This window comes from Tupaia chinensis, unplaced genomic scaffold, assembly GCF_000334495.1.
Source record: "Tupaia chinensis unplaced genomic scaffold, TupChi_1.0 Scaffold000704_1, whole genome shotgun sequence".
Taxonomy (NCBI): domain Eukaryota; kingdom Metazoa; phylum Chordata; class Mammalia; order Scandentia; family Tupaiidae; genus Tupaia; species Tupaia belangeri.
In genome coordinates, this window is record NW_006160227.1 from 995,406 (window position 1) to 1,008,748 (window position 13,343).

Here is a 13,343-nt window from a genome sequence, read left to right on the forward strand (position 1 = left end):
GGGATTTTGGGCACACACGCACATACACCTGATGTGAATTTCAAGCCACTGGTCCAGGACTTAAATCACTGTCAGCCACATGGGCTGACGTAACCACGATGTGACATAACCACTATGACATCTGCTGCCCCTCTTGACATGTTTTTTAAGCCACCGGGTCTGGGATTCAAACTGCCCAGTCAACCATGTGAGATTCAGCTGTCTTAACCACCAGGCCACCAACGGGCCCTGAACTCTGCTGTGATTTGTTCGTGCTGTTTAACTGTCTGGGTTCCACGGTCCCCATCAGTGAAATGGACAGCGCCTACCTCTCCCAGATCCTCCACAGAGCTGTGAGGAGCAGCTAAGGCCTGCAACGTGCTTTGAGAACGCAAGACAGCAAACGGAACGAGAGGTCCCTTTAGTGTCCCTGAGGTTTGGCTCACAGAAGGGGAGCTATTTTAAGACAGGAAGATAGGAGGAAGCATCAAAAAAGCATTGCTGATAACGAGGGAGATAGACTTCACCAACGGAAGAAAGGGACTTCATGAGTCATTTCCCTCCAGTTCCTCGTTTTTATAGCCATGGCACAGACCCACTGCAGACCGTGACGGTGCCCTGCCTGGACCCTATTAGCTAAACCCGTGAATGAGGAGGAGGAGTGACCAGGACAGCAGATGCCACGAGCCCTCTGCCCAAGGGGCTGCAGAGCTGCAAAGGCCGAGCAGGGTGCAGGAAGCCAGCTGATGTGACGCTCACAGGGAACTGGGGCAGAGGTGGGGGGCGGGGGTCAGCAATCCGGCTCCAGGAGAGCTGAGGGCCTCAGAGGAGCCATTCGAGGGTGGCCAGGGACTTGGAGAGGACACATGACAACTTCCTAGAACGGGCTGTTCCAGAACCTATAGAGAAAAGGAAATAGCCAGCCTCGTCCCAGGGAGCTGCCAGGAACCAGGGTCGGAAGGATCTGCAGTGAGACTGGTGTTCGCAACATCAGGCCCTTTTTTGATGGAAGAAGGAAAATGAAAACAAAAACAAAAACGAAACAATGCGGCACACAGGGCGAGCCCATTTTTGTAGGAGTGGAGAGAAGATGGGAACTCTGAATCGGCAGAGGGAGACTGGGCCCTGCTGCGCGAAGGCCACGGGTCAGTCCTGCAGGTGGAGAGTGAAGCCCGGCCCTGTCACTAACACGCAGTAGGACCTTGAATACACCATGTCCCTCCAAACCTTGCTTTTCTTACCTCTAAGGTCTTTGTCTGTGTCTCATAAATTGTTGTGAGGATTAAATGAGATGCTCTTTCTTAAGGTTTTTTGTTTTTGTTTTTGTTTGCCATAGGGTATGTGCACACACTGGAGAGAAAGAGACAGAGACTGAGAGAGAAAGTGAGAAATCACCCCCCTGAGGGAACCAGCAGTTAGCGTAATGGCTATGTCGCTGGACTCCCACGTAGTCGACCGCAGTTCGTGTCCCGGACCCGGTGGCTTAGAACTCATGCCGGGTGCGTGTGTGTGCGAGCCCAAGGTCCTGAGAGGAGAATGGAGGAGAAGGGATTGCGGCGTGACCATCCCCCCTGGGGGGTTATTTCTCGTTTTCTGTCTCTATGGCTCTCTCTCTGTCTGTTTGGCGAGCGCACGCGCCCTATAGCAAAAACCTCTCAAAAAAAAAATAAAGAAAAAGAAATCACCCCCATGAGAGACAGCCACACTGCAATCCCTTCTCCTCCAGTCTTCTGAGGATTTTTGGGCATGCACACACATGTACCCAGCATGATTTTCAAGCTACTGGGTCTAGGACTTGAGTTGTGGTTGGCCATATGCCATATGGGAGTTAGTGCCCCAACAACCATGCCACCTGTTGGCCCCTCTTGGTTATGTTTTTATTTTTTTAATTAAAAAAAATTTTTTTAGAGATTTTTGCTATAGGCTCTATGTGCTAGCCAGAGAGACAGAAAGCAAGAAATCATCCCCCCAGGGAGAATGGCCATGCTAATCCCTTCTCCTCCATTCTCTTTAGATTTGGGGCATACATGTACATACCCAGCATGAGTTTCAAGCCACCAGGTCCAGGACTCGAACTGCAGTCAGCCATGGGAAATCTAGTGCCCCAACTGCCACACCACCTGCTGATCCCTGTTGCGGGATCTTGGGCACGCACGCACGCACACGCGCCCGGCGTGAGTTTTAAGCCACCGGGTCCAGAACGCAAACCACAGTCGACTAGGTGGGAGTCCAGCGACATAGCCATTACGCTAACTGCTGGTTCCCTTGGCTATATGTTTAAACTACTAATCGCCTCCGATCCTTTTTACGTGGGTATATAATGGTGATAATAGCAGTCAGCTTGTTTAAAAACTAGAACTCCCAAGGTAGATCCCAACTAGAAAATCAATGCAACGCAGACTCAGAAAGGGTGAGAACACTGCAGAGCAGCTTGACATCGACCACGTCGTTAGCAAGGCTGACACCAGGGACATTCCTGCGTCTGGACCTGCTGTTCTGTGGCCAGGAGACCAGGGATGCTATGATGGCATCTCAACGCCTGAGGGTGAAAGGCTGCTTTTGGTTATTTTACAGATGGGGAGGCTGAGGTTTAAAGAGAGAAGAAGCTTGCCTGAGTTCTCATGGGGATCTGAGAGTAGCGTGAGAGTTGGAACCAGGTCTCCTGACTGTCCTGCCGGGCTGTGCTCGCCACCCATTCTCCTCTGTGAGATATTAAAGGTCTGGCTTTGAACACTTGTACAAAACTAATCATGTTTTTTTTTTTTTCTCTTTCTTTCTTTCTTTCTTTCTTTCTTTCTTTCTTTCTTTCTTTCTCCAGGGCCAAGTGCTTTCGGGGCAAAAAAGTTCTTGGAGATTATGATATCAAGGTGGAACAGGTAATCAGCCCCAGGCCCAGCGCTGTACCCGCACCTCTCCCTCTCCTCTTGGCCTCCCAGAGCGAACCGTCTAGACCTGCTGAGTGCAGGACCGGGTCTGCCGCGGCTCTGGGCTGCCCGTCTCCTCCCTCTTGCTCTTTCCTGCTTTTCCCTCTGGGAGGCGCAGTCCTTAAGGCCACATCTCTTCATTTCCCCGACTTCTTTCCATGGTTCTGGCGTCCACCGACAGGCCAGCGCTGTGGCCCTTGGGAACCTCTGCCACGCACGGTTCCCAGGCTGAGGACAACCTTAGAAGGAGGTCTTTCTCAGACACTGGCTGTGCCTCCATATCTTCGGGGGCAAGGTCTGCCTGGGTAGGCACATGCCTGCTACTCAGAGAGCTGCCTCCACTGTGTCTGCCTGGGCCCAGGCTGCCCGGAGGGAACTCAGGAAAGAACACCCACTTGGTTTAATACAAGAAAGTCCTGAAAGCCCATTTTTACCTTCCTTTGTCTCTTGTTTCATAATAGATGATTAGGTCCATTTGGGAGAGTCCAACTTAAATAATGCATGAATTTTCTGTATAAATAATTGAAGTTACTCAGCATTCGTTATACAGTGTGCTGTGATTTGCAGAGTACTATTTTTTTTTTTTTAATTTTAGGGTTTTGCCACAGGGCACATGTCCGAGAGAGACACAGAGAGAGAGGGAAAGTGGAAACTCTCCCCCCAGGGGGGATGGCCACACTGTAACCCCTTCTCCTTCATTGTCCTTTTGGAATTTGGGGCATGCATGCACACATGTCTGGCGTGATTTTCAAGGCTTCAGGTCCAGGACTCAAACCGTAGTTGGCCATGGGGGAGTCCAGCATCTTAACCACCATGCCACCTGCTGGCCTCTCCAGAGTACTTTCTTACATATTACTATATTCCGTTCTTAACAGCTTGTTAGATAGTCATGGTTGGTTAAAAAACCACTCCCATTTTATAGGCTGGGGAAACTGGAACCCAGAGTGGACAAGTAACTTATTTCATTTTTTTTTTGAGAGAGAGAGATTTTTGTTATAGTGCACATGTGCTCACCAGAGAGACAGACAGGAAGTGAGAAATCCCCCCCACTCCCGCCATTAAGGGGATGGCCACGCCACAATCCCTTCTTCCCCATTCTCTTGGGATTTTGTTTTTTTGTTTGTTTGTTTTGTTTTGTTTTAGAGGTTTTTTGCTATAGGGCGCATGCGCTCGCCAGACAGACAGACAGAGACAGAGAGACAGAAAGCAAGAAATCACCCCCCAGGGGGGATGGCCATGCCACAATCCCTTCTTCTCCATTCTCCTTTCGGGATCTTGGGCATGCTTACACATGTGCTCTGCATGAGTTTCAAGCCACCAGATCCGGGACTCGAACCATGGTCGACCATGTGGGAGTCCAGTGCCTCAGTCACTGCATCACCTGCTGGTCCCCGTACTTAACATCTGTGCAGCTAGTCAGGGGCAGAGCAGAACTATAGCCTGGGTGCCAAAACTAAAACCTGCGTGTCTAATGAAACCGACAGAGGGATGCTTGCCAGCTCACATTCGTGCTCTGCAGAGCAGTAGCTCAGAGGGTGTGGGCCCGGAGTCAGGTGCCCAGAGTTTTGTCCTCTCTGCCATCAACAAGTTGTGTTTGTCTGAAAAAGTGACGTAGCTGCCCTGGGGCTTGGTTTCTTCCCTCGGTGTGTGAAGATGTTGATCCCTCCCACCTGCCTGGGGGTCGCTGTGAGGATGAGATGAACTCCGTGTGTGAAAGGCTTTGACAAGTGGGGGCAGATGCGAGGTGGTGGGCTGGGGTCGGACGCATGGCGGTGGGCTGGGGACAGACATGTGGTGGTGGGCTGCTGTGCTCTGCAGTGTGGCGGTGGGCTGGAGTCGGACGTGGGGTGGTGGACTGGGGTCAGACGCGAGGCCGTGGGCTGGGTATGGACGCATGGTGGTGGGCTGCTGTGCTCTGCAGCGTGGCGGTGGGCTGGGGTCAGACGCGAGGCCGTGGGCTGCTGTGCTCTGCAGCGTGGCCAGGACTGGGCACAGTCAGGACTAGAACCGCTTCCCCATTGTTATCTTCCAGGCCGAATTTTCAGAGCTCAACCTGGTGGCCCACGCAGATGGGACTTACGCCGTGGATATGCAGGTGCTCCGGAATGGCACGAAGGTCGTGCGGTAAGGGCCTTTCTTTCTTTATATTTTTAGAGAAAGAATTTTGCTAGAAGGCACTTGTGCTTGCTGGAGAAACAGGGATATACCGAGAGAGAGAAAGTGAGAAAACACTCCCTGGGGGGATAACCACGCCACAGTGCCTCGTCCTCCATTTTCTTCCAGGATTTTGGGCATGCACGCACATGCACCTGGTGTGAGTTCAAGCCACCAGGTCTGAGACTTGAACTGCAGTTGATCATATGGGGTCCAGTGCCTTAACTGCTATGCCACCTGGTGGCCCCAAGGGCCTTTCTGTTCCCAGGGTCACTGTCACGGTCTCCAGGGCGACCACCTCTGGCCTGAAGAGGTGGTTTTTTTTTTTTTTTTTTTTTTTTTGGGGGGTGGGCGTTTTGCTATAGGGCGCATGCACTCACCAGACAGACAGAGACAGAGAGACAGAAAGCAAGAACTCACCCCCCAGGGGGGATGGCCACACCGCAATCCCATCTCCTCCATTCTCCTCTCGGGAACACACGCACACACGCACACGCGCCCGGCGTGAGATTTAAGCCACCGGATCTGGGACACGAACCGCGGTCGACTACATGGGAGTCCAGCGACATAGTCATTACGCTAACTGCTGGTCCCAAGAGGTGGTTTGGAGCTCACTGTTGGAGAGTAGTGCTGCGTGTGTGTGCACAACTTCATGTGTGTTGAGCTGAGGGCTGGAGAAGGAGGCTCCTACCGCCACAGGGCTCTTGGTCCACCGGTAGAGAAAGCACCTTAGCTTTGCGGACTCGGAGCTCCTGGCGGAACAACTCCTTCTAGGATTCCTACACCCCCTGCAGCCGGTGTAGCTCTGCACTTCTGTCTGTGCATACAGTTTCCCTGGAGAGCAGGATTCCATTGCAAAAACAAGAAAAGATTCAGGACAGCAGGAGGCATGGTGGTTAAGGTGCTAGACTCCCACGTGGTTGACCACAGTTCGAGTCCTGGACCTGGCAGCTTGCTTTCTCACTTTCTCTCTCTCTCTGTCTGTCTCTGGGAAGCACATGTGCCCTATAGCAAATTTAAAAATAATACTAAATAAAATTAAAGCAATCATTCTTTTTAAAAATAAATAAATAAATAAACGGTTCTAGGACATCAGCTTTAGAGGCTCACTTCAGCCAGTCGGCAGCAGTGTCCCGCGTGCTGAGCGAGGTCTCTTGTCGCCTCGCTCTGTGTTCTCGCTGCATTTCTCACTCCTGAGAACTCGCGAGTCTGATAGGAAAACCTGGAGTTGGAAGAGACATCGTGGGTGGAGGAACATGAGCAATTATCAAGCTCTTATGTGCCAGGTGGTGGGCTAGACCTTCTAGAGAGGGTGTTGTCACCCTCACGACAGCATCTGGGAGGGAGGTCACACGAACCCCAATAGGGAAATGGTGTCCACAGTGATTCTACCCAGACAACGTGGGGTTTGCTCCGAGAAGTCTTCACCTCCATCTGCAGTCCCCACTGAGGCTCCCGGTGTCCGGCAGGAATTGGGTCAGTGACAGGAAGGGCCGGGTGGGGATGTCTGGGACCTCAGGATAGCGCCTGTGAGCTCATCCACCCTGGAGACAGAGGAGGAAGACAGGGAAGACCTGTTCGTCCAGGTGGGGAGTGGGCTTAGGTCCATCCTGAGTCAGGGGCTCCTCCCCTGCAGACAGAGCAGGACAGAGCAAGTCACCAAGTCACTGGGTCGCACGCACACAGGCAGGTGGTTGGAGAAGGGCCCCGTAACAAGGCCCAGGAGGGATCTGGCAGGAACAAGGCCAGCCCTCCCAGGGGCCAGTGTGGGAACTCAAGGGCCGGCCTCCCGTGTAGAGCGCGACTCCCCTAAGCAGGATTCGAGGTTAGAGTTTGATCTCTGACACACAGCTGGAGTCGGCATCCGAGAACTGTCACAGGATGGCCAGAGCCGCCGCGACAGAGGTCTTGATGACCTGAGATGAAGGCTCCTGAGCAGCCCAAGAGGGCTGTGCACCCCCTGCCCCCAGCAAAGGACTGATCTGGGAGCCCGGGCAGACCTGGGACCGTAGGTGGGGTTGGATGGCTGCCCAGGCAGAGAGCCAGGGAGGCCATCGCACGTGGCGTGGAAGTGCCGAGCCTCAGAACCATGGGCGGGGTGCTGCCGCAGAACCACTCTGGGAGGTGGGGCTCCTCTGATGCTGGGGCCTGGAGACAGAGCCCTGGTCCTGGGGAGCAGCTGGGGCTGGCTGCTTTGCTGGCTGGAGGTGAGAGCAGGGAGCTTTCCCATGCCTGGGAACATTCCGTGCTGTCAGGGCTTCCTGTAGCCGTTGCTCAACCTCAGTTCTGCGAAAAATATTTGCGCCCCTCCCTAGCGTCCGCTTTGGAAGAATAACATTGGGAAGTCTGGCATCTGTTCTCAGCCAGCCTGGCCCCTTGCGCTCCCCGGGGCCTGATGAGGGCATTGCCTATTTTAAGGAGCAGCTTTAAGGAGTCGGAACTGGACTCGGAGACCAGGGAGCCCTGCACAGCGTGGGGAGGCAGCCGGGTCCAGGCCTGCTCTGAGCTCCAACTCTGAGGCCAGGAGCAACTCCAGGCTTGGGCGCTGCCCCACGAGGACACCGAAGAGTGTTTTCACTTTGGTTTAAACGTCAAGTGCTCCTTCCTTCCTGAGGCATTCGTACCTTAGAAAAAGACAATACTGAGCCTAGAGGAACTGAGCGTTTCAGAACTCTGGTCCTCGACTTTCCTTCAGAAAGGGTCATTGCACCGCATTCCCAGTCCAGGAAGGAATGGCTATAATAAAATGGTCATAATAAAGTGATGGGACTTAGGCTAGTTGGTAGAGACCTCTTGTCTGCTCGGGTTTTGGAAACAAGAGACAAGATGCCGTGTGGCCCGAGGTGCTGCTTAATGGCAAACCTGCCTCTGTGTCCCCGGCAGGTCCTTCCGGCCCGACTTCGTGCTTATCCGGCAGCACGCCTTCGGCATGGCGGAGAACGAGGACTTCCGCCACCTGGTCATCGGCATGCAGTACGCAGGCCTGCCCAGCATCAACTCCCTGGAATCCATCTACAACTTCTGTGACAAGCCCTGGGTGGTGAGTGAGGCCCCTCCCCCGGGGTGGAAGGGCAGGACTCGGGCCCTGCATCTTGCTCTGCCCAAAGGGGTCCCCAGGACTCCAGATGCAGCCCACACCCACTGAGCAGAGCGAGAAGCTTCTGCTGGAACCCAGGGCAGAGCAGGCTTCCCCAGAAGCTCAAGACAACCTGGCGTGGGCTGGGCTGCCTTTGCGGCAGAGCTGACCTTTGGCTTCACACAGATTCTCTTTTTTTTGGAGAGATTTTTGCTATAGGGTGAGTGCAAGACAGAGAAAAACAGAGAGACAGAAAGTGAGAAATCACCTCCCCAGAGGGGATAGCCATGCTGCAATCCCTTCTCCTCCATTCTCCTCTCAGGATCTTGAGTACACACACACATATGCCTGGCATGAGTTTTAAGCTGCCAGGTCCAGGATTTGAACCACAGTCAACTTCATTGGGAGTCTAGAAGCATAACCATTATCCCATCTGTTGGTTCTCAAGTCACACACAGATTCTGTGAAGAAGCCTTTATAGGCCTGTGAGCTCTGACCTCAGCCTTGAAGTGCCTGTTTCTGGTCTCTGAATGGTCTCACTCTTGGAAAGGCCCAGAGCCATCAGCATCATGGGAATGGTTGAGCTGAGAGGGCGGGTGGTGCCAGAGCCCTGCAGAGTTTTTCAACAACCCTGAAGTGAATCGGTCCATGATAACGCGCAAGTGGTCTTGACGTGAGATCATTAAGTCTCACACCTCATGGAAGACATGTGAACATGAAAGAAAAAGTTGGAAGCTAAAAAAAAAACTCTTGTAATATTGGTTTGTCAAAGACGTCCTGATGTTTTGGATTTTCATTTTATGTTTTTCTATGCCAAAATGCATCATGACTCTTCCGACAACCCAGTCCATGGTGCCAACAGCTGCAGTTATCACCCATTCATTTTTCATTTCACTCGATCCTCACCCTCGCAGGGAAGATTTATTATTTTATTATCATTTTACCACGTTTTTTTTTTTTTTTTAACAGAGAAACAAAATCTAAAACAAGATTTATTTTTTTATTATCATTTTACCCCGTTTTTTTTTTTTTTTTTAACAGAGTAACAAGATCTAGACAGGGTTAAGGGTTAAGTCACTTGGCAAAATGACAGAGCCTGATTCCTCTCAATCAGGTGCTCTTGTGTGGATTGGGCCGCTAGATGAGGAAGAAGGTGGTCTGTATTTGTCTCTTCCTTGGCCAGTCTGGAAACCTGAGAGGGAGGTGGAAACTACAATATATTTTTCTTTAGGTTTCCTTCTTTCTTTCATAAGAGAGGGGGGTTAAGAAAAAGAGAGACCCCTGACAGGGTCCTACCACACCACGGTCCCCCATCAGCTAGCCAGAGTCACGGGGACTAAAGCCAGGCCTTCCCACATGTCGCATTATACAGGGGCACCCTGGTACCCATGTCACTATGGCTGAGCCATGCAGTGGCGACCCTAGAACATACAGAAAGAGTGGTCCTGGGAAGGAGAGTGACCTATGGTGGCCCCTGGGGTACTCTGGCTTCCCCTCTGACAGCGGGGACCCAGCTTCTCTGCTCCCCAGGCTGCTCCAGCCTGACCCTCTAGGAAGGACACGCCTACCTCTAATCACACCCTCTTCATCTTCTTGTTCTGCAAAAATTCCCACCTCAGGGGCCAGCAAGTGGTGTGCTAACTGAGGTGCTGGGCTCCCATGTGGCTGACTGCTGTTCGAGTCTCAGACTCGGCGGCTTGAAACTCACTCTGGGTACGTGTGTGTGTGTGCCCAGAGTCCTGAGAGGAGAAGGGAGGAAAAGGGAGAACATTGTGGCCCTTCCCCCTGGGGAGTGGTTTCTTGCTTTCTGTCTCTGTCTCTGTCTCTGCTATAGGGCACCTGCCCTATTGCAAAAATCACCCCCCCCCCGCAAAAAAAAAATATCCAGTTTCAGCTGTTACACCAGATTGCCCAGGTTCCTGGCACTGACGGCCAGTTGTGAAGTTTCTGAACCCCGAGCCTCTTCATCACTCAGGGAGCTGGAGGGGGTGTTTTTTGACCAGCCAGATCCATCCCTTCTGCTCCAGAGGTTTTTCTTGTGCCTGAACTAAAAGCCTTCCCATCCCCTTAGAAGCCAGGGAGACCTGGCAGTGTGAGAGCCAGGAGGTCTGGGAGCTGCCATGTTTTGGGGCGCAGGGTTAGCCGTCCCCTACAGGCCCCCAGAATCGTAGCGATCTGCAGACCCTGGCGGAAAGACTTGTGTGCTTTGAGCTTGTTGCTGGCCGCAGAACAGCACGTGCAAGACTGTTACCAGTGTCATTTCTGGGGCTCTTCCCTTTCCTCTCAGTCACGTGGCCCTCTGCTGCACACGTGCCTTCACCCACCCTCTCCCCCAGTGCTTGTCAGAATTTGGCCCCATCACAGTCACATGGGGGGACTCTGCTCCTGTCACTCCCTCGGGGTGGTCTGACGTAGCAGCTCTGACGAAACCTCTCTGTGCCTGGATCTCGTTATCTGAAACTGAGAATAACAGTGGGACCCCCACCCCTTGGCAAGCCCAGTTGTCACAGAGGTCTCTTAAAAGCTCGCTCCTGGTCCTCAGTTCCTGAACTATGCCAGCGGACACGGAGGCAAGGAGTGTGGAGCGTGGGCCTCGGGCCGTGCCCCTGCTGGGATCTGGGATCTGGTGAGGGGTCACGCTCTCACCCACTCACGGTTCCAGCACCTCGCCGTCGGCATCGCACGGGAACAGCAGGGCCACCTGGCCAGCTGCCACGTTCTCCCTCCTGTTTCCCCGAGCGGCTGCCACCTGAGTGTCACTTTACATATTGTTTTCTGCCTGTTAGGGGGAGACAGGTTTGTGGTGGGAAGGGGAGGCCCCTTTCAGGGGGTGCTTTTGGCCCCTGTTGGTACAGTCCTTCGCTGCGGCTGTTCTCGGCGTGAGGATAGGCCTCGGTCAGGCTGGAAGTGCCGCTGCCTTTCACCACGGCCCATCCGAGCCCATCTGCTGCCTCTGAAGTTGGTCAGGGCAGGCTGCCGGGGTTTGGAAGCAGAGCTGGATCTGTCAATGAAAGCAGAATTCCAGGGACAACGAGAATGCCACCACCCCTCGTGGCTGCAAATTTACCTGCAATTCCCTACTGGGGGATTTTTGAAATTTTTTTGAATCAGATGCACCCAGGCTTAAATAAAAGCATTTTATTTCCAGGAAGGCTAAGATAGCACATTATTTACCTTTTTTTTAGAGGTTTTTGTTGTAAGGCGTGTGCGCTCTCCAGAAAGGCAGAGAGAGACAGAGAGACAGAAAGTGAGAAATCACCCCCCAGGGAGAATGGCCATGCAGAAATCCCTTCTCCTCCATTCTCCTCTCGGGATCTTGGGCATGCACGCACACGCGCCCAGTGTGAGTTTAAGCCACCAGGTCCGGGACTCGAACCATGGTCAATTACATGGGAATCCAGTGTCATAGCCATTACGCCATCTGCTGGTCCCAGATAACACATTATTCTTAACGATCTTGCGATCCCATTTCTTCCGAGAAGTCTTTCCTGACGGACTGAATAAGTGGTTATAGCAAACCTGTCCACCTGCTCATTGCCAGTTGCATCCCGGCTCCCAAATTCATTCCTTTTCTCTGCACAGAGGAAAGAGCCCTTGTCAGGTATTACATCTGTTGCACTGCTGACTGTGTGTTTGCGATTTAATCTCAGTTTCCACGGAGGCAGGGGTTAGATGCCAAGCCCAGGCCCTTGAGCTGACAGGGACTATTGGAAGTGGCGTGTAGTGAGCTCCCCAGACCCAACTCAGCCCTGAGAACTGGCTGCCGTCTTAGCGTTGGCTGTTCCCGGCTCTGGGAGCCTGCCGCGGGCCTTGCTGGCATCCGCTTGGTGACTGTGTGTCTGCCACTCCCCCACACTCCGAAGAGATAGGGCCCCACATGCCTCGGTGCCGTGCCAGAGCGTGGGCTGCTGCAGGACAGAGGTCACTAGGCAGGGCTGGCATCGGCTCCCCGGGGCTGCTGGGTGCTTTGGGGACCCAGGAAGGTGACCAGAGCCAGAGCAGCTCTTAGCTGGGCCTGGCGGGCGGCAGGCTGTTGCTCGGCTGGCATCGGCTCCCCGGGGCTGCTGGGTGCTTTGGGGACCCAGGAAGGTGACCAGAGCCAGAGCAGCTCTTAGCTCTTCTGGCAATACCTGTTGCTCAGGTGAGGGGAGGAGAGTCAGAGAAGGCAGGCAGGCTGAGAGGGGGGCGTCTCCACAGTTGGAGAGAATTAAGAAAGTCAAAGAATGGCGAGGACATGGCCCATGGGGAAGACCCTGGACATGGGGAGTACAGACCTGGAAGCCCTCTCAGTGCCACCCCAACTCCAGGTGGGGCCCGGGAGCCTTGGGCATGGCCCTTCATCTCTCTGGACTCAGTCTCCTTGTTTGTCAGATGCAAGGGCTGGTCTGGGGCCTCTCGAAAGTCTCTTTCAACAGTGAAATCCCAGGGCCCGAGAGCCCCTGCATCATGCTTCGGGCCTAGAGGAGGCCGGAGAGCTCTGGAGATGCCAGTCGTGTGTCACCAAAGGTGGCCCAGGGACTCCAGGGTTTTCCAGCATCTCAAAGATAACAGAATCAGAATCCCATCCGTACTTCCAAACCCACCACCACGGTGAGCAGCGAAAGGCAGCTCGATGGTGCAGTTTGGGAGGAAACGTAATGAAGAGCTGTTCTCTGTGGCCCAAGGTTTGAGAAGCTGGCCTCGTCTCAGCCTTTCATGTTCCATGTGAAGAAAATCAGGAGCTTCAATGGCCCCGTGGTACAGCAGTGCTCCAGGAGGCCACCGGGAGTTCTGGGTTCGCGACCCAAGGTCTCCCTGTGTACTCGGGTCTGTCTTAAGGCTGGGGTGGGAACTGCCTGTCTCTGTCTCCTTGTCTCTCTGTCTCTCTTTCTCTCTGTCTCTGTCTCCCTTATTCATGGAAGAAAAAAAAACTTTTTTTTTTTAAATTAAGATTTTTGCCATAGGGCATGTGTGCTCCCCAGAAAGAGAGAGAAAGTGAGAAATCACCCCTCTCCAGGGGGATGGTCATGCCATAATCCCTTCTCCAATCTCTTTTTGGGTCTTTGGGGGCACACACACGTGTACCTGGCATGATTTTCAAGCCACCAGGTCTGGGACTTGAACTGTGGCATTACCACCATGTCACCTGCTTTTGAAATAAACTTCTTTTCTTTTTCTTTCTTTTTTTTTTTTTTTTTAGCTTTTTCCCAGGGGGCCCCTGTGATACACAG

At 53.2% G+C, this 13,343-nt stretch overlaps 1 protein-coding gene across 1 annotated transcript in view; it reads left to right on the forward strand.

Moving 5' to 3' along the window:
* Positions 1–13,343, forward strand: part of SYN2 (synapsin II) — a 74,683-nt gene that overhangs the window by 11,673 nt on the left and 49,667 nt on the right. Inside the window, exons 2-5 of the mRNA XM_027776668.1 lie at positions 1,057–1,124; positions 2,798–2,855; positions 4,936–5,027; positions 7,941–8,097. Of these exons, the coding sequence (XP_027632469.1) occupies positions 1,057–1,124; positions 2,798–2,855; positions 4,936–5,027; positions 7,941–8,097 (375 nt within the window). The remainder of the gene's footprint in view (positions 1–1,056; positions 1,125–2,797; positions 2,856–4,935; positions 5,028–7,940; positions 8,098–13,343) is intronic.